General features: G+C 39.8%; 1 protein-coding gene across 7 annotated transcripts in view; it reads left to right on the top strand.

Moving 5' to 3' along the window:
- The first annotated feature begins 1,790 nt into the window (after window positions 1–1,790).
- The window catches only part of CDC14B (cell division cycle 14B), an 82,349-nt gene continuing 63,038 nt past the window's right edge, over window positions 1,791–21,101 (top strand). For 4 of the 7 annotated variants that reach the window (XM_074330262.1, XM_074330263.1, XM_074330260.1 and 1 more), the window contains exons 1-2: window positions 1,791–1,979; window positions 8,724–8,750. In XM_074330262.1, coding sequence (XP_074186363.1) covers window positions 1,820–1,979; window positions 8,724–8,750 — 187 coding nt within the window. In that variant the 5' untranslated portion in view covers window positions 1,791–1,819. The remainder of the gene's footprint in view (window positions 1,980–8,723; window positions 8,751–21,101) is intronic. The other 3 variants (XM_074330264.1, XM_074330261.1, XM_074330266.1) reach the window with 1 other exon arrangement.

The raw sequence follows: 21,101 nt of genomic DNA, 5'->3' as shown, positions 1-21,101 counted from the left end.
CTGGGTCAAAACAGAAAGGACCTGGGACGCGTAGGTTTCTGCTTACCCAGGTCATTTGCACGTCACTTCACAGCCTCTCTCTTGTTTCTTTGCTGCCCCTACAGACAAACACATAGACCATTTTTAATTTCAAAACTTCACCGATTTCCTTACGGGAAATAGGGGAAGAATGAACAAGATTATTAAGCTTCAGGTCTAAGTGGCTGACCTCTAGTTGCAGACTTCCAAGGAGACTAACAAGCAGAACCTTCTTCCCCCAGGCCTCGTTCCTCCTTAATCAGCAGTAATTAAGGTAAAGGCCTTCAACAATAGAAGTCAAATAGTCCCTCCAGGAGGTATACTCCATGAAAACTTGCATTTCTGAGAGGCTTCCCGGAGGACTGACTTAAATTCACCGTTCTCTTTTAGAGGCTGACTGTAGACGTGAAAATGCTCGTGAAAAATTAGGAATAGTTTACAAAATGTAGAATTTTTGGCTATGAAATGCAAAGACTGCCCTCCAATTTTCTCACCGTTTTAGATGCTACCATGGAAATTTGTGTAAAGGCCCTGCAAGATGACAGTTTTGGTTAAGTTCCACAAAGGTCAGGCATTATTTTAACCCAGTAGAAAAACAAAGGTATATGATTACAGTTTGCAAAATAAAAGTTCAAGTATTAAATTCGCCACTTGCTTCAATACTTCAATCATTGGACCGGTAGACCCTTTAGGTAAGAAAAAACATAGCAACTGGTCTATAAAATTACTGAGTTAAGGCGGGCACTGGATTCCGAGATGCGGAGCTACGAGGTGTCAAACCACTATGGTATATACTATCTCCACGGTAGTTTGATCCACTCCTTAAGTAGCCCTTGATTGTTCTTTTTGAATGCTGCATATAGGTGGATAAAAAGAGCACAGTTGATTTGAACAGTTTGTAAATTCTGAAACCTACTCTACCTTAAGTTTACACAGCAGCGGACAATTTACTCAGTCCAAGCCCGCAGCCAAGGCAAAAGTAAGTCCCTTCCAGTTGGCGCGATTACAAGGGAAACCAAGAATCCTTTAAAATATATGAATGCCAAAGAACTGGAGTTAAGTTACTGGAGTGAGGCTGTGTAAAGCTTTGGTGACTCATTAAAGAAAGGTGGGAACTGGGGTCTTCGCATTCGGGGAACACAGAAGAAACAGAAAAGTTGGGGAGCTAGCGGAGTGTCGCCGCACACATTTACCTTTGATTGGCGGAACCACTCAGACTTTTCTTTATGGCGTCACCGGGTACCTGCCTGTAGAAAGGCCTCGTCTCAGTGACGTCACGACTCGCTGACCAATGAAAGGCCTTAGTCTGCAGGCCGCGAGGAGGGTTGTGGGCCCTTTTTTGTGAATGAAGCTCCACGGAACAGCCCTCCTGGGGTCCCCCAGCGCCGCGGCCCGCTGTACTCGGGTGCCTGGGCAGCAGCGTCCGCGGCCGTGGTGGACGCGAGCGGTCACCCCGGTCAGCCCCAGCTGCCCGCGGCAGCACTGTCGTCTCGGCAGCGCCAGCGGGCTGCGGGCACCTGGGGGCGGGCTGGGGGGCGCCGGCAGCGGCAGGAGGCGCTGTAGCCAGGGCTGCGGCGCGGGTTCCGTGGCGGCCGCGGGAGGGAGCGGGGCAGGCGCGGTGGGCCCGGCCACTTCTCCAGCTCCTGCGCGGCCGCCTCCTGCCGGGCTCGGCCGGCGCCCGCCGTCCCCGCAGCGCCCCTCCGCGCTCACTGTTCCGAGCGCCCGCGCGCGGGGCTGGCGGGGGCTTCGGCGGGAGCGCGGGGCCATGCTTGTGGCCCCATAACGGACCGCGGCCGCCTCCATGAAGCGGAAGAACGAGCGGCGGCCAAACTGGGCCGCCGCGCCCCCCTGCTCGCGGCGCGGCTCGTCGTCCTCGTTGGGAGTGAAGAAGATCCGCAGCTCCACGTCGCAGGAACTGCATCACCTGGACCAGCCGGAGGACCTGTACCTGGACATCACCGGTGAGCCGGCGGGCGAGCGCGTGGCGGGGCGCCCTGGACACACGGCACTCTGCGCGGTGGTCCCAGCCCACCCACCTCCCGCAGCAGTGAAGGCGCCTTCACCCCCACCCCCATAAAAGCCGCAGCCGGCCACACCCCCTCCTGGAACTGGGTGCCCGGGGAGCGCCCCTCTACCCCGAGTTGCCATCTGCGTTTGTGGCGAGCTGTAACTTTACCCGTTTGGTTCCCTCCCACGCCAGCAAGGTGGGCCGAGGGTCACCTTTCTAAATGGCTGGCGTCAGTTCGGCGCCACGGGGTTTTTCTAAGTTCGGGTTGCTAACCGCCTCCTAGGGGTGCCAGCTCGGTTGGCCCTCACAGGAGTCTGAACCTCGGAGTCACCCCAGAGGATTCCCCGAGCGCGCGGAACACGCCCGCATGGGAGCTGCCCTGTTTGTGTGGCGTTTGCCAAACCGCCGCTACTGGGTAGGAAATGGAGTCCCGCCTAATGCGGCGTACCCGGGCCGGGCGCGACAGCCACTTCCCTGCCCTGGCCCTCCCCGCACTGCCCCCTCCCCAGCGCGCGCACGGGGTCATTCCTCTCCCGGGCTTCGAGAAGCACCGTGTCACGTGGATGGCATTTGAACCCTTCAGCATGCTGAATGCCCAGAATTGTCACTTTTGAGAAATCGCAGCCAGCCACCGCAGGTAGAAAAGCAGCCCGTCGATAGCTGTTTCATTATTAGTGCTGATTCTGCAATTCTTGAAGACTAATAAATCCAATTTGGCAGCTGTTGGGTTTGCCAGGATCGACACTGAACCGTGTGAAAGCAGTACATGCGATGATGTATGTGGAAACGCTTTGTAAACAGCGGTCTACAATTTTGAGGGAATTTGCAGTCTGTTTCCTGCGACGCGTAGTGTGTACATCTCGCGTAAACCTTGGTGTGTCTGGGGTTTTTATAAATGGCTTTCCGCCCTTAGCTTTTGATGCACTAGGTGAACTGGAGTGGTCAGAGTATTAATTTAGAAAGCGTTCAGACAAACACAGAAATGTAGAAATTATTTTCTAGGTTGATGGATAGTTGGAAACTAAGATCCATTTTAGAAAAACCCAAAAGTAGAGCGGAAGATTTCTCAACCTTGGTGGGTGGCCCTTGGGAACAGAGGAGGGAGGAGGAAGGAGTTGCCTTATGCCCCTGTCCCCAGCTAGCACCTGCAGGGCCCATGGTGGCGCGTACCGCCGCAGGAGGTGCAGCCAGCTTGCTGATGATGAGTCCAGGTCCCACCATGGTGTGCACTCCGCGGAGATGGCCCTGCCGAGAAGGACTGGGGGTGGAGGACCCACACATTCTTTATGCATTCCTTAGTTATACTTCTTCAAAGAAACTGTTTAATAGCATTTCATTTTAGGGCAAGTAACGCACTTACATGGTACAGAACTCTTAATTCTAGAGGTACACAGGAGTATAGTGAAAAGTTGGTCTCAGCCTCTGGGTGTCCTTCCTCAGAGGCAATGCATGTTCCTAGTTTCTTGTGAATCCTTCCAGAAATAGACTAGGAGTGCACAAACGGAGATTCTCTGCCATACCCAAGCACAGGTAGCATACAACATCTTGTTTTACACATTGGTTTTTCTTCACACTATTTCTTAGCAGATCTATTGTTTTATATTAGTACAGGCAAAACTGCCTCATTTGCTTTTAGTTACTGCTTAGGCCCAAGTAGATATGGTTTTAAAATCTAAAGCCATGAAAAAATATATGTGGATTTAAATGTATCTATGTTTTCTAACTTGTTTAGAGAGTTTCCTAACATTTAGGTTGGCTCTAGGAAGTTTTTGACAACAAAATCATTGGAGTAAATCTTCCTCCTTTATGGAGGAAAACAATGCAGTGTGGCTGGCTTTCCTGAGACAGGGGCCAATGAATTAAGTTCAGAGAGTATCACCAGCAGAATATTGAGGAAACAGTTGGTGCAGTATATAATATCAAAATGCTGTTACTTCAGATGATGGTAGGGTCCAGCCTCGGTGTGAGATCACTCCAGGGTAGTAAGAGAGTTAACTTCCCTTGAGATTTCTCCAGGTGTCCTTTAGTGACAATCTTCAATTCCTGGAATACTGAATCAGTCTGTTTTGGTGTGATACACAAGACAAATTAAAGTGACTGGATGCAGGGTGGGGATTACTTTTTATTGGCTTTGTAGGGAGGCTTGAGGCCTCATCCACAGCAAATGACAACCTGGTCCCATTCTTGCCAACTTGTTTTCCCCTATCATTGTTTTCTTAAAAAGCAATGCATGCACATTTTTAGAGTCAAATGGTACCACAGGAGATATATAGATACCGTCTTTCCAGTAATATTTTCTTTCCTTTATGCATATTCAAGTTTATATAAATTGTGCCATACCAACCAGAGCAATCCTCTTTTTAAAGGTTAGTGGACTTTGGGCAATTATAAACAATGCTGCTATGAACGTTTGCATTGTATGGCTGAAGTGTGATTTATTTAATGGTAATAAATAGTTACTCTGGGGGGGGGGAGGGTCTTCCACTCCCTACTGCAAATGGCTTCAGTAGCATCAGTGTACATGTCTATCTACATGTGTGACTATATCTGTAGAGTAAACTAGAAGTGAAGAGGCTGGGCCATAGTATATACAGGGTTATCTATTCATCAGTAGACTTTGGGCAATTATAAACAATGCTGCTATGAACGTTTGTGTACAAGTTTTTGTGTGGACATATGTTTTCAGCTCCTTTGGGTATATACGTAGGAGTGGAATTGCTGGGTCGCATGGTAACTTCATGTTTAATCTTTTGAGCAACTGCGAGACTTTTTTCCAAAGTGGCTGCACCACCAGCAATGTACTAGGTGTTTTGTGTCCTCGCCAACTTGTTTTAGGATTATGAAAATTCTTTCCCAGTGTAGTTGGTTTGTAAAAATTAATGCACATTATCACTTCTGCCCACTCTGCCCTTAAATACATTATTATTTTTTTACTTTAGCCACTTGACTTTTTTTTTTTTAAAGAGGGCACAGCTCAAAGTGGCCCATGTGGGGATCGAACCGGCAACCTTGGTGTTAGTTGATGGGGGTGATGGGTGGGGGTGTTTATTCTCACTCCAATCCCATCAAGCTGTCATTGACCATTCATTGAGTTCTTGCCATGTGCAATGACATGGATTTTTACCTGAGTTGTATTCCTGGTGCAGTTCCCGTGCGCCATGTGAAAGAAAGTTCATAAATACAGTGTAAACTGTGTATATTAATGCTAAAGAGATACTGAGCAAAGATAATCAGAATGAGTTGTTACCAGTCAAGGAAGCTGAGGGAAGAAGGGAAGTGAGGAAGGTTTTCAATTGGATTTGGAACTAGATAAACTCCAAGATGGAAGAATTACCAAAGGAACAAATATTGGGCACAGTCAGGTTTTTTATTTTCCTATGAACTTCCTTGCGGCCAGACATCTGAATCTTTTGGATCTCTATGTTCTTATCCTGTAAATAGGGCCCTCTATAAACGATAGTGTGCATTCCCCTTTCCTCTTTATTAACAGAGGGAAGCAGTTTTTAAAGACTATAATAACACTGGTGCATAACCTCTGTGTTTGGTAATTTATAGGATTGATGGTACAGAAATTCAATTTATTTTACTTTTAAAATTTCTGACTAGTAAAGGAAATTGGTAATAACTACTGGCTAAAAAAAGATTCTTGGTGGTTTGTCATCAATTAAAAAAAATTTTTTTCAATGTCTGCCGTGATGCTCTACCTTTTAAACAGTGTCTATATTATAACAGTAAGTCATTTTATTGGAGAAACTCTACTCGAGGTCATGATTGTCATCTGAAAGCACTAATTAATGGTATATTAGATATTCATCGAATAAAATTAAACAGATACACCACTGCTTGCCCCCTTTTCTTTTTAGGATTTCAAAAAAATCACACCACATCATTAGACAGGGTATTCATTAATTCAAGAAGTATTTATTGAATGCTTGCTATATAAAAGTCATTCATATTCATTGTTTACAGTGATAGAAGTATATTTTTCTTGACAGAAAAGGGATGCTGTTATCCGGGACACTGATTCAAGAAAGAAATAAATTCGTTTTTCAAGAGTTTCATATAGTAGATGATTGAGTTTCAATAATTGAAGCTCATCAAAGTACGTAGTATTATTTTTCTTCTTGTTTATGACTTCTATACTTATTTTTAAATTTGTACATGATGTGAATTAATTTTCTTGATTTATGTGCTTGTTTAATTCTTCAAAATCTTTTACTTCTGATGGTGTCATGGTCTCTGCTTTATGTCTAATTCCGGAGGCATTCCAGCACCACACACAGATAAAAACTTAACACAGCTTCAATGTTACTGCTTCAATGGACATAAAGAATGGCTGGGCATAGAGAGGAAGGGCAAGTGGAATAATCGGGTTACATAGATAGTACTAATGCCAGGAGTTGCCAGTCAGTGCAAATGTAACTTCTCTGTGCCTTTGAATGGACATGAATTTCCCAGGTTCCTGTTGGAGTTAGGGAAAGCTGGAATGAAACCACATTGTGGATTTTTAGGGTGGAATGACCTTTCTTGGAAGTTTCTGAGAGAGTCTCTGGGGATCTCTGAATTGATAGGACAGGTGTTTTGTTTCTTGACAGAATTTCAAGTGATCATCTAGAAATAGCACAACCATCCACTTTTCCCTCTGAAGAAGCCAAGACCAGAGATGAGTAACTTTGGCCAAATTGATGGTTTCTTTCTGGGAAAGCCGTGACTACCTGACTTACTGTTTCCAACAGATAAAGTTGCTGCACAGAGTTGTGCACGTTTTATTGAACATCTACTGGTTAGTCCTGTGCTACTTAGGTTAGTAGACGAGGTCATAGTAGATGCTCCACAAGCAATATCTATAAAGTTGAATTTTTAGAGAAATGAGTAATTACCTAGTGAATTTGGAAAAATGAGCAAACTTAAGTACACAATTCAGGTCCTCCAGAGCTCATACTGTTTTCCAAATTGGCTATCAGTACAGCCCAGATTTTCCAGATATTTCATTCATTCAACAAATGTGTTTAATGAATACTGTGCCAGGCTTTTTTTTCCTCAAGTGCTAAAAATAGGCCACTGCTAGAGATAGTTCCTGCTCTCCTGGAGTTTGTTTTCTGTAATAAGTGAGAAAATAGACCTTGGAGGGTCTGAGGGAAAAACCTGGGTATAGAGGACCCATTTCATGGTTGCAATCTTTGAGGAAGAAAATCTTTGACGAGTAGAGTTTTTGCAGAGCTGATTCTTTGGGTTAGGCGTGACGACACCGGGGAAAGCTAATGTGTCTGCCCACACGGGGATTGAACACAGCCAGGTTATTAATCACTGCTGGAGTCACGACTTTCCCATCTATTTAAAAATAAAAGTCCGCAGAGTTTTTGGAAGGCTGAAATGAAGGGGCGGCATGTGAAGTGCCTGCTTGGTGCCGTGTTGACAGTCAGGGCTCTGTCGATGGTCACAAATGTGCCAGCAGTAGGCCAGGCTGGAGACATAAGGGCAGACTGAGACAGTCATCAGTGCCGGAAGGGTTCCCAGCTCAGAAGCAGACATTTCTCAGTGCGTGTACTTGCACAAAAGGTTTGGTGAATCAGCACAGTGAAAATGCAGTGTGTTCCTTTTTTTGCTTCTAAGTGATCTTCAGGGCACGAATGCTCCAGATGAGGGTGGCTCAGTATTTTTCAGAGCAGCGGAGGAGATTTGGCACCTTGCTGTTCTTGGGAAAAAACGGGGAGGTTTTTCTTTAAAGATTCTTTGTAAGAGGAAGAATAAACCCAAGCCCTTCCTTTGCTTTTGAGGCTATTGTTATGAATTTTTATTATACTGAAGAGTTTATATGTTGTCTAATATTAAATTGCAGCTAAGATTCAAAGGCCTCATGGGAGAGCCTCAGGTAGAAGGTTATAGGAAGTAAATACATTACATTATTTACTGAGAATATACATTTTTCAGTGTAGTTAATTGAAAGCATGACTGTGCTCTAGTACATCTGTTTTAAGAAAGTATTACATAGATCCAAAAGATTTGATATTGGTGGTGTATATTATTGGCAGACGGCATTTATTTGGTGTGTGTGGGGGACAAATTGCCCTTGAAAAGGCCTTTCCATGCTTAATGTAGCACAGAGATACAATGTATTTGAAAGGTGTAGGTGTCAACATAAATAAATTAAATCTTTAAATCTGTATTTTTGTTATACTGGGAAAAAGTAATTTTAGTAGCCAGTATTCTGTTTCCCTTCCCAGCCTAGCTACGGAATATTTTAAATCTTAGTAAATCCTTTAAGGGTCATCACATTACAGTTCTTTTTATAATTCTCTGTAAGTTGAAATGAAAAGCATGACCAGAGTGGTTTATCTGAATATTACAAAGCTGGTCCTCACTTAGGACAGGCACCAGTATGAGTGAGGTAAGTAGGTGCAGGGGTTGCTGTGGGCAAAAAAGTGAAGAGAGTGTGTTGGTTTGGCAGGAGCTAACCAATCTTCACATATTGTTTTTTTATATTATTTGGTTTTTAGCTTCCAAGGTTAGTCACATAATTTCTAGAAGTGCTGACTACCGTATTAGGCAGGGATTACCTCTGAAAACATTTTCCAAGATACAATTGATTTTAACTTCCTAAAATCAAGGATATTTAACTGGAATGTGTACATCTCATCTGGATTCTGGAGTGTATATGAAAGTTTTACGCCCTTCTCTCTCTCTTTTTTTTCTATAGCTTTTCATGGATACTGCTCCAACAAAGGTATTCAGATCATTGACTCTACTTTGCAGTTCTTTCTGATGATTTTTAAACTGTAGATTTAATCTGTTAGTTGTGATTCTTGGTTCCGTCCCTTCCTGTTTGCTTGTCTTAAATTTAGTCTTATTTAGATAGCAGATTCAGTTTTCTGTAACTGTAGAGTACCTTTCGTATGTTTACGACTCAAGTTGAAATTTGTCTTTATATGAAAAGTTTCGTTGGTTTCTGTGTCTAGGTAATGCTAAAGTAGTTTCTGTGATATTGGGTTAATTATGAATGCTGTGTTTGGGTGGTTGATATTTTTGGTAAAACTAAATTTTTTTCTGTTTTAATTGAATTTCACTTTTGTAGGCTCTTGCTGAAAGGATACTTAGAATGAGTTGTTATAACAGCCATTCTTGATCTTCCCCTGCCCCCCAAGGTTACTTAGTTATTTCTAAACATTTCTTTGCTTAATGGACAGGCTTATATCTTATTTACTGTGTTTGACAAGAGGGAAATGTCATGAAATGCCAACCTGAACTTTAGAAACGGAAGCTCTTTTATATTCTTTTTTAAAAGAATTAAAAAAAATATTCTTATTCCCTTTAATTTTCAAGTTCACAAAATAAGGCCAGTTATCAAAAGAAGAAGTGTGAATGGCCCTGTTTGTACATATATATTTTTCCCCAATTTTTAAAAGATTTCTGACTATTCTCTTGGTCTTTTATTCAGCTCCGTTAATTTTTAGTATCATTTATAGTCTTGGAGAGCAATTATCTTAGAATGCTTTACTCACCAGTTAGTTCAAAGATTGGGTCTCATTGTCTTTGAGCTTGAAAAGCTGAGGAAACTAGGCTGGGTAAATTCATTCTAATTGTGTAATACCACATATTGAATTCATTTCTCAGGTAGTTCACTTTTATGCCTTTCAAATTTGGTTGGCAGTGAGTGTACTTTTCACAAAAGAAAAACATCTTGTTCCTGATGTCGATGATGTTTGTTCTTTCAAGTTCTAATTTGAAAGTAAGATTACTTTCTTGGCACTGCTATGTAATTTATAACACTGGTCTTTTTATACCCAATCCATAATGCTATAATGTCATTACAGATTCTGAATTCTCCCAAGGCCTTCTATAGTAGGACCATCACAGCTGAGTCATTCTCTATTTTGCTCATTTATACTCATTTGTATTTGTATGACTTGTGCTATGGAATTAATTAGTGTATCCATTCAACAAATATTTATTGAGCAACTACTTTGAGCAAGGGATTGGGCCAAGTATTATGAGGAAGGAAGAAGGGGATGTGAAGATTTATAACGACCTATTCTTTATCCCTGAAAGATTGAGAAGGAATAGACTTTAAGTCATCATCTCAATGAAGACAGGTAATGAAGGAATCAGTCATTATGTAGTTTTGCTGTCTTCTTCATTGAAACAGTGTCAGTTTGAGAAAATTTTATGATGGAAATGTCACTCGGTAATTCCTACACAAAGTGAATTATTTTTTCCAATATGTGGTGAGAATGATTTGTCTTTTTGTCTTATGGTGTGTTTTGTGTGTACTCGCACATGTTAACAGTTCAAAGAAACCGGGATAAAAAGTTTCATTTTGGTATATAACTAACTAATCATATATATATATATATATATATATATATATATATATATATATATGCATATATATATATATGCATATATATATATATGCATATAGTTAATAATATACTGAAAACCCTATCTCTACTAAAACAGAACCAAAGAAAAGGTCTACATTCCAATTCTGTATCTCTAATTTGAATCTCAAAGTATCGCAGAGTATATAATTTAAAATGAGATACCTGTTTATTCTTAAGAATACATTATTTATTGGTAAGAAGTAATTACTGAGCACCTTTTAAACTGAATATTGCTTCTTAAATTGAAGGCACTAAAGATGAAGATTGCTAAATATTTTCAGAGCTAGATTTGGTGTGTGTGACTTGAACTGAAAAGCATTCTGATTTTCACATTCTTTTATAGGTGCTGAGGAAGATTTGCTTTGACATGAATGTATAACAGAATTAACAATTACGGTTTTACATTTTGGGGAGCTGTTCTCAGTCTGCTCTTAGAATTTTTTATTGTAATACTGTCATTATATAGCTTTTTTGAAGCACCTATCATCTGAAATGGAAGTATCTTATCATGCATGTCTTTCCTTTTTGACAGGAAACTCAAAAAAGCTTAGAATTTAGCTGGCAAACACAACTGAGACTGGGATTTTTAACTCCACTATTAATACTGTATTCTAATTTTAAACTATTGTGACTGAAGGGGCTTGAAGCACAACTTCACTCAGGATATGTCTGAGTGCATTTTATAGTCTCATCCTTACAATGGCTGCTGTAAGAGCTGCAGTAGCCATTTCAGACTTGTCCCCTGATCTCTGGGAAGTGACAGTAGCATACAGAACAGGGTAATTATGTTTACATCTATATCCGTACCCATATCTGTATTACACAGAGAAGCTTATCTGTAAATATCATGGATACTCAATGATGGACACCTCTGAATGAATGGGATCTTTGGAAGGAGGCTTGAGCTACCATTTTAAAAGATTCTCCTATTTTCCTCCAGAACGAGCAGGAACTTTTCTTGATCACAGTAACACACAAGTCTGCTTTTTCCTTACTCCTGACAGCACCATTCATTGTCCCTACTGTGATGGCAGTGTGTGTGTGTGTGTGTGTGTGTGTGTTTGGGGGGGGGGGGTGACTGCTGGAAATGAGGATAGACTCTGCCCCAGGGGGCAATATCCTCTTCATACCCCCCAGACCTGTCCATAGTGCTCTTACGTTCTGCGAGTAACAAGTATCAAGACATGGCAGTTAACCTGAATTAAATAACAACTTTGCTCCAAAATGAAAAATACTTTATTTAATGAAATCTCTTATTCAGGAGAGGAGGAAAAGGAAGGTAAACCTTGGGCATCCTTTACCTACGAGAACCTATTTGGATTATTTTGCTCAAACACATTTTTAGAGGTTAAATTTGTGGATTCAGAAGATAGCCATTTCAGGCACAGTGTTAAAAGGATTTTTTTTCTTTCTTAATGTGATAGTTTGGGGAATTTAAAAAATAAAAATGTGGGCTATTTTGAAGGCTAAGAAATAAACTTGCACTTTTTTTTTTTAATCAAAGCTTTGTAGTAAACCCTTGATTTCCAAATGATTTCGTATATTCTAATATTTATGAATTAGATTACTAAGTTATGTTGTATGCCACAAAAGCAATTTTAATGCCAATTTTTGTGTACCTGTTATATACCCCATTTAACACAACCCTATACTGTGCTGCTTTGTTGTAATTTTATTGTCTTCATAATATTTTACTAAGAAGAAGGAGGCATATATGAAACTGTAGTCAATGTCTTGTTTTGGGTTCCCCCAGAACAGACAGAGCCAGATTCCAACACAAGTGCAGTTGACCCTTGAACAACACTGGCATTAGTGGTGCCCAACCCTGCGCAGTCAAAAATCCACATGTAACTTTTTTTTTTTTTTAACAGGACTTTATTGGGGAACAGTGTGTACTTCCAGGACTTTTTTCCAAGTCAAGTTGTTGTCCTTTCAGTCTTAGTTGTGGAGGGCGCAGCTCAGCTCCAGGTCCAGTTGCTCTTGCTAGTTGCAGGGGGTGCAGCCAGCCATCCCTTGCGGGAGTCGAACAGGCAACCTTATGGTTGAGAGGACATGCTCCAACCAACTGGGCCATCTGGGAGCTCAGTGGCAGCTCAGCTCAAGGTGCCATTTTCAATCTTTAGTTGCAGGGGGCGCTGCCCACCATCCCTTGCGGAAGTCGAGGAATCGAACTGGCAACCCTGTGGTTGAGAGCCCACTGGCCCATGTGGGAATTGAACAGGCAGCCTTTGGAGTTAGGAGCATGGAACTCCAACCGCCTGAGCCACCGGGCCGGCCCCCATATGTAACTTTTGACTCCCTGGAAACTTAGTTGTCCCTTGGTATCTGCAGGGGATTGGTCCAGGACCCGTTCAGATACCAAACTCCACGGGTGCTCAAGTCCCCTATGTAAGATGCTGCAGCTCGACGCATACAGTTGACCTGCACCCACAGACCGAAAACAGTACAGGTAGTTACTGAAAAAAAATCACTTGCAAGTGGACCCATGCTGTTTAAGGGTCAATTACTTTAGGAGATAATCCCAGGAACCTCTCCAAGGGGAGTTGGCAAGTGAGAGGGTCAGGAAAGGCAGGCCATAGATGGCAAGTTAACAACTGTGGTAACTGGAGTTGGATTCCACAGGGGAAATCTGAGAGCCAGTATGGAGCAAACAAGGCCCGAGGGGGCTGGGATACTTAAACACCAATAACTCGAGGGTGAGTGATAATTTGGAAGTGCTGTGAGAGTGGCCAAAATGGACTCTGTATGCCAGAGAAAGCCCTGGAAGAAATGTTGGTGCAATTGAAAAGTGCTGAAAGAAGGCGAGTTAAGGGTGGAGCTCTTACGGTGCCTCCTGCAGTCAGTTTCAGTATTAATTTTTTTCTGTGTGCACTTAGTGCTATTATTGTGTAAGTTTTTAGCTAGTTAGCATTCAACCATATTGTCATTATGTTGTGTCCTGGTGGAGCATTTTTGGTAGCAAATGTTGAGAAAAAGGAATGCAGGTGACAGGGTGGGTTTGTGAGAACCAATGGGAGGGGACTAAGATGGAAGTTTAAGAGGCATGGGCTTAATGAGGCCCTTGCAAGAAATTGTTTAAGGAAACTAGGTAAAGATCAGTATGCATGCAATTAAGGATGGTTGGAAGTTCTTTGATTTTTATGAAAGGCTTTACAAACATCACTGTAGCTAGGGGGTTTGACTAAACAATTGTGTGATTAGCATCTAGAAGAATTATGGGCAGAGACAGTCCTGACTCAGTGAATGTGAAGTGACTGGAGAGCTGAGCCATTGCCAGTGTGGAATGCCAGGGCTGGGTCTCCTCCGAGACTGTGGGTTCTGTGCAAGTTCCATTTCCAGGAACTCCTCATCACCGTCTCAGTGGAGTTTGTGCGTGTGTGAAGTCCGTCACCTTATGTCGTTTATTTCTAACGAGGCCAGATAACTCGTGTTACGTACTCTTGGGAATGTTCAGGATAAATAAATCTACTGACTTAATGACTCAGGAGTTTATAATCTATATATTGTGTGTGTGTACAAAGTGTTACACAGATACAAAGTAGGGAAACCACAGTTTACCATATGTGGTGTAGGTAAGTTTTCCTACCGTTTTTGGATGCTTTCCCCCATATTATTAAAGCATTACACAGTCCATTTTTATTTTTCCTTGGAAGAAATAATTCAGTCAGCTGCTCTCAGTGGAGGGGAAAATGTCATACTGCTAATCTTGTAAGAGGTGAGCTTTAACAATGCTGAAGCTTTCACATGGGATCACGTTTCAGTAATAAAAGCCTTGACTTTGAAAGCATTAGAAGCAATTTTTCTTTATTTTCTTGAACATCAGTGGGCAGCTTTTAGAACTTACTTGAAAAAGTCGTGCTGGTGATCTTCCCTGCCCTTTAATCATGTTCCATATTTTTAAGGGGTATTGATGATTCTACGTTCACGACACATTCATCATTGGTCCATGCAAGCTCTTTCTGCAGGCTTTCTATTGTTACTGAAATATGGCCCACTAAACAACACTCAATTTACCCCTTCATCTAGAGTTGTGGTTTGTTTTTTTTTAAGTTTTTCATTTTATATTTTGAATAGATAATTCATGTACTTGGTGCAAAATTTAAAAGAGACAAAAGAGGAAGTAGCACAGATTACGATTCCCACTTTCCTGTCACCTAGGAAAGGCTACCTGTTTGCCCTCTTCAGAATCAGACATAACTAACCTCTTCTGTGTCTTACCAGAGATTTTCTATGTAATGTTGGTGGTGCCTGTGCCAGAGGAAGAAGGGTGCTGTAGAAGGTCTTGAATCAATAATTAAATGCTCGTTTTCACTCACAGCTCCTTGGCCAGAATTAATCACACAGTGCTACCTAGTCACAGAGGGACGGGAATGTGTCTGTCAGGCAGGGAGCCAGAAATATTTGGTGAACAGCTTTAATGGCTACCACACGTAATCTTTTAGATGGCTCAGTGCACACTTATATACATAGATATCTCAATGATGCATTTACATCAAGGTAAATACTGTTATCATTGCTTTTTCTACATCATATTACAGTAGAATCTTTCATTGTCATAAATATGTGTCTAAATATCCCAGAGGGGGTGCCAAAAAAATGTATACACATGACTTGTATTCATCTTTTGTTATCGGTATATATCATTACAATTTTAATACAGTTTTTTCCTTTCTTAAAATATGTGTACTTTTTTTTTGGCATCCTCTGTATATCTCAGTGGATGCATATTATTCCATTGTATGGATGTGTAATGTATTTCCTTGGGGCTCATCTAGTGAGGAAAATGTACGTGAATTCATTTGCATAAAATCAGGTAGAGAATTTTAGGGGTTGTAGACCTTCCCCAGCCAAATCATGGGTTCTTGCCAGAGTCTCTAGGTTGTAAATATAAGCTCTATTTAAAATAACTTCTCTTTATCCCTTGTTTATTCCTTTTGTCCCCTCATATATAACTTTTTAAACTTGATATTTTGGATAGGTAAATATATTCACATGGTTCTGAGACAAGTGTAAAGCGAACAGTCTCCTGTCTAGTTCTTCCACCCTGCTATCCCCACGGTTTTCGTTTCTTATATTTACCTTGAGTTTTTAAAAATGCATTTGCTTAAAATATTGATTCCTTTAAAATTATTATTTTAATAAACTTTTAAATTTTGGAGTAATTTAAGATTTATAGAAAAGTTGCAAAGATAATGCAGAGAGCTCCTGTATATCCCTCGCCTGTTTCCCCTAATGTTTCATATATCACTGCAGTCCACTTGTCAAAACTTAAGAAGCCAACATTGAAGTGAACCATTCACTAAACTCCAGCCTTTATCTGGATTTCCCACCAATATCTTTTTTTTCTGTTCCAGGACACAATCCAGGATACTACATTACATTTAATAGATTCTTTATTAACTGAAAGATTGCACATTCTACACATGGTTTTGCACTGTGCTGTTCTCAACTGATACCATATTTCATTGATTCTAAAATGATAGGATGTATTTAATTTAAAAAGTAGCAAATATACTGGAAATGGCTTTTTGCAAATAATAACATAAAGCACTCAAAAAATATGATAGGATGTTTTATTTTAAGTACATCAAAGAAAGGAAACATGCTGCCAATTACAACCGTCCGTAAGTCATAGATTTTAAGAGACAGAGTAATTTCAGAGATATTCAAATATGAAAAAAATGTACATCTTAGAATTGATGGGATATGATATATCTTGGAGAGCTTTCAATTTTATTTTATAGAGACCTCCTCATTCATTTTTTATGGTTGCACAGAATTTCACTTTATCATGCACATAAGAGTTTTAATGAAACCTGTATTGATTCTTTTGTTTTCATTCTTTAGCTATAAAAAATAATGCTGTATTGAATAACCTGTTACATATGTCATTTCATATGTACAGATGTATATTGGGGATAATTTTCCAAGAGAGAATTGCTGAGTTAGAAGTATAATATTTGTAATTTTGATAGACGTTACACCCATTTACAATCCCACCAGCAGTGAATGAGAGGACTTGGTTATAACTTCACCAACCGAGTAGTTTACCAAACTTTTGGATTTTTGCCAGTCTGACAGGCGGAAAATTATAGTCTCAGTATAGTTTTTATTTGTATTTCTCTTAAGAGCATAAGTTGAGTTTCTGAAAACTGACTATAAATATCTTTTGCCCATTTTTCTGTTGGGCTGTTTCCTAATTGATATACATCAGGCTCTTTAAATATTAGGAAGTTTATTATCGGTGATGATTTACAAATATGTTTTCTATTTGCCTTTTGATTGTCATTGCCTTTTGATTTCCTTATAGCTGTGGTATGGCATGTGTTTGCCATGCAAAGTTTACTTGTATAGATGAGCCTGCTCATCTTTTATGGCTTCTGGGTTTTAAGTCATAGTTGGACTCAACAAAGTTATTAAGGAATTCTAATGTGTTTTCTCCCATTTCTCCTTGGCCTGGCCTTTATGCTTTGTTCTCATGCATTTTACTTATTCATATATTAAAAACTCACAGTACATTGTTACTACTTTGGTTAAAACAGTAATATTTTAAAGAGATTTAAGTAAGGAAAATCATATGTATTTATCTATATAGTTACCATTTGTAGTGCCCTTTATTCCTTTGTGTAGACCCAGATTTCCAACTGGTATCATTTTCCTTCTGCCTGAGGGATATTTTTTAACTTTTTATACAGTGCTGGGCTGCTGGTGATGAACTCTTTCATCTTTTGAATGTCTAAAAATGCCTTCATTATGCCTTCCTTTTTGGAAGTTTTTTTTTTGTTTCGTTTAGAAATCAGGATTGGCATTTTTCTTTTTTTCTTTCAAGGTGTTGCTCTACTGTCTTATCACTTGCTTTGGTTCCAATAAGAAATCTGATATCCTTATCTGCTGCTCTGTGCTAAGTATGGGCTTTCCCCTCTGGCTGCTTTTAAGCTTTTCTCTTTATCACTGGTTTTGAGCAATTTGATTATGGTGCAGTTTTCTTCATGTTTCTTGTGCTTAGGATTCATGAAACTTCTTGGATCTGTGGGTTTATAGAGTTCATCAATTTAGAAAGTTTTCAGCCATTATTCCTTTAAATATTTTCCTGCCTTCCAAGCCCCTTCCTCAATATACAATTACCTGTGTGTTAGGCCATTTTAAGTTGTCACACAGGACACTGATGTTCTTTACATTTTTTTTCTCTCTTTCATTTGGATAGTTTCACTGCCATGCCTTCAAGTTCACTCATCTTTTCTTCTATTATCTGTCATTAATTCCATCCAACGTATTTTTCATCTCAGATTGTAGTTTTCATCTTCAGAAAGCTGAATTTGGGCATTTATGTATCTTCTGTGTCTTTACGTTTGTTTTTTTTTACTCTATTTTTTAAATAATGGACCTGTTGAGATATAATTCACATAATATACAAACCCACCAATTGAAAGTGTACATTTCAGCGGTTTTTTTGGTAATAGTCTATTTTATATAATATTTAAATTTTAAATATTCAATCTTTACATTGTAAACATTTTAAAAATAGTATTTTGGGGGTAAATAATATTTTTAGGGGGTTGAGCAATTATCACCATGATCTAATTTTAGAACATTGTCATTATCCCAAAAAGAAACCTTTACCAAATAGCAGTTACTCCCCATTCCCTTCACCTTCTCCTCCTTCCCAGCCCTAGGCAGCCATTAATCTACTTTCCCTTACTATGTATTTCCTATTTTGGACATTTCATAGAAATTGTTTTATACTATTAGTGATCTTTTGTGACTGGTTTATTTCACTTAGCATGTTTATGAGGTTCATTCATGTTGTAGCAGGTGTCAGCACTTCATTTCTTTTTGTGGCTGAATAATATTTCATTGTGTGACTATCACATTTTGTTTATCTGTTCATTAGTTGATGGGCATTTGGGTTTTTTCCACTTTTAGGCTACTATGAACAATGCTACTATGAACGTATATAATACATATATATATGTTTTTTTCTGGATATATATTTTCATCTATGCATTGAAATATGAGTATAGTTATAGCTTTTAATGACTTTCTCTACTAATTCTAACTTGTGCATTGGTTCTAGGTCTATTTTGATTGACTCACTATTCTCTTCATTACCAGTCATGCTTTTCTGCTTCTTTGCATGCTTGGCAATCTTACTGGATGCTGAATTTTACCTTAGTTGGTGCTAGATATTTCTGTGATTCTAGTGGGTGCTAGGAATTTCTGTATTTTTATAAATCTTGAGCTCTGTTCAGGGATGCAGTTAAGTTACTTGGGAACAGTTTCATACTTTCTGATCCTGCCTTTACTGTTTGTTAGGTGGGCGTGGATCAGTGTGCTTGGTCCATGGCCGATTATTCATTATTGAGGCAAGACTTTCCAGAGATAACAGTCATCCAGTGCCCCGTCATTTAGGAGTTTTTACATAATGGCTGCTGAGAAGAGGTGCTCTCCTAAGCCTTATGTGAGTGCCAGACACTGTTTGCTCTGATTCTTTTGGATGGTTCTTTCCTGGGCCTCTAGTGGTTTACTCACATGCATGCTCTGTACTCTGTTAAATATTTGGGACTTTTTGCAAATCTCTGGGGTTCTTTCTCTGCAACTTCCTCCTCTTTGGTACTCTGCCCTATGAACTCTTGCTGCCTTGGTTTCCCTGGACTCAACTGCATCTCCTGAACTCGGGTAGTCTGCTGGGTTCTGCCTCAGTTTACCCTCCCAGTGCAGTAGCAGTGAGCGTGGGCAACCGTAGGATTCTCCTTTTTTGTTTCCTCTGTCTCAGGGATCACTGTCCTCCATTCCCTGATATCTAAAGTCTTGAAAACCATTATGTAATGTATCTTGTCTGTTTTAAAAAAAATACATATGTATATTTTTAGGAGGAATGGTAATTTGATCCTTGATACTCTCTATATCTTGGCTAGTAGTGGAAATCCTGTGTTTTCTTATGTATTTTAAGTTTTTATTTTCTTACATTTAAATATTTTCTCCATTTGAAATTTATTCTGCTGTGAGGTCATGGAGCCACTTTTATTTATTTTTTCAAATGGCTACCTAATACCATATATTAACTCAATGTTGGTTTATCATCTTTATCATGTATTATATTCCTGTATGTGTGTGGGTTTATTTCATAACTTCTGTTCTATTGTATATATGTTGACCACATGCCAGGAACATTCTATATTAGTAATAGAAGCCTTGTATTTAATATCTGGTTAGTGCTAGCTCCATTTAAGACTTTTTTTTTTTAAATAGAGAAGTATAAACTCAGGTATACACACTGCAAGGGGCCACACCAGAAGGTCAAGTTGGTGATGGCAGAGAGAGCCTTTTAGACCTTTTCTTAAAAAAATTTTCCAACCTGCTATTCTTTTTTTTTTTTTTAAGATTTTATTGGGGGAGGGGAACAGGACTTTATTGGGGAACAGTGTGTACTTCCAGGCCTTTTTCCCAAGTCAAGGTGTTGTCCTTTCAGTCTTAGTTGTGGAGGGTGCAGCTCAGCTCCAGGTCCAGTTGCCATTGTTAGTTGCAGGGGGTGCAGCCCACCATCCCTTGGAGCGGGCGTTGAACCGGCAACCTTGTGGTTGAGAGGACATGCTCCAACCATTTGAGCCATCTGGGAGCTCAGCGGCAGCTCAGCTCAAGGTGCGGTGTTCAATCTTAGTTGCAGGGGGCGCTGCCCACCATCCCTTGCAGGATTCGCGGAATTGAACTGACAACCTTGTGGTTGAGAGCCCACTAGCCCATGTGGGAATCGAACCAGCAGCCTTCAGAGTTAGGAGCATGAAGCTCTCGCCCCCTGAGCCAGCGGGCCGGCCCCTCCACCAAGCTATTCTTATGTTTTTATTTTTGCATGTATTTCCATATGAACTTTAGGGTGAACTTGACTATTCCATAAACAAACGAAAAATCCTTCTAGTTACTTACATGAATACTAAAAAAATACTAACTTGGAGTGAAAACATCTTTAGGATGATGACTCTTCTGTCCACAAACATGGATGTCTTTGTTTGCTCAAGGCCCCTTTTGGGTAGCCCATTAATGTGTTACATTTTTCATACCATACAATATTTTATACTTGTTAAACTTTTTCTGAGCTATTAAATATTTTTTGTTACTATTATAAATGGTATTTTCACTATTTTATTTCACATATTAACAATACTCTGAATAGTTAACTGAACTCTTGAAAACATTTTCATTTTATTTAATTTAGACTCTAGTGCCTAAATTAGACACAGAGTTTAGAAGGTAGAAATGGCTGCTTATTGTTCAGATGTTAGAATAAAGAGTGAAGAGTTACTTTAACTATGTTAACACTGCATTTACATTATAGATGATTAACTCAGGGCTTCATTTTTAATTATTAAAATTTAGGATTGATCATTCTGATCTTGTAAATAAGACTCTTAATATCCTTTATCTGTTTTTTATCTGTAGAGTAAGTTAGCATAGCTAATGGTGATCATATTTAGTGAATGGATTTGTTTCATAAGTGAGTAGGAATTTGCTTTAGAAACAAAGTGGTCTTTAAAGAACTTACGGTTTTGTATTGCTGTAAGAAATTAAAGAACATACAAATAAATGGAAAGATATTATACGCTTGTTGCTTGAAAGACTTCATATTGTCAAAATGTCCATACTATCCAAGTGTACTAGAGATTCAGTACAATTCCTATTAAAATCCTAATGGCATATTT

This window comes from Rhinolophus sinicus, linkage group LG04, assembly GCF_036562045.2.
Source record: "Rhinolophus sinicus isolate RSC01 linkage group LG04, ASM3656204v1, whole genome shotgun sequence".
Taxonomy (NCBI): Eukaryota; Metazoa; Chordata; class Mammalia; order Chiroptera; family Rhinolophidae; genus Rhinolophus; species Rhinolophus sinicus.
This window is presented reverse-complemented; position numbering and strand designations above follow the sequence as displayed.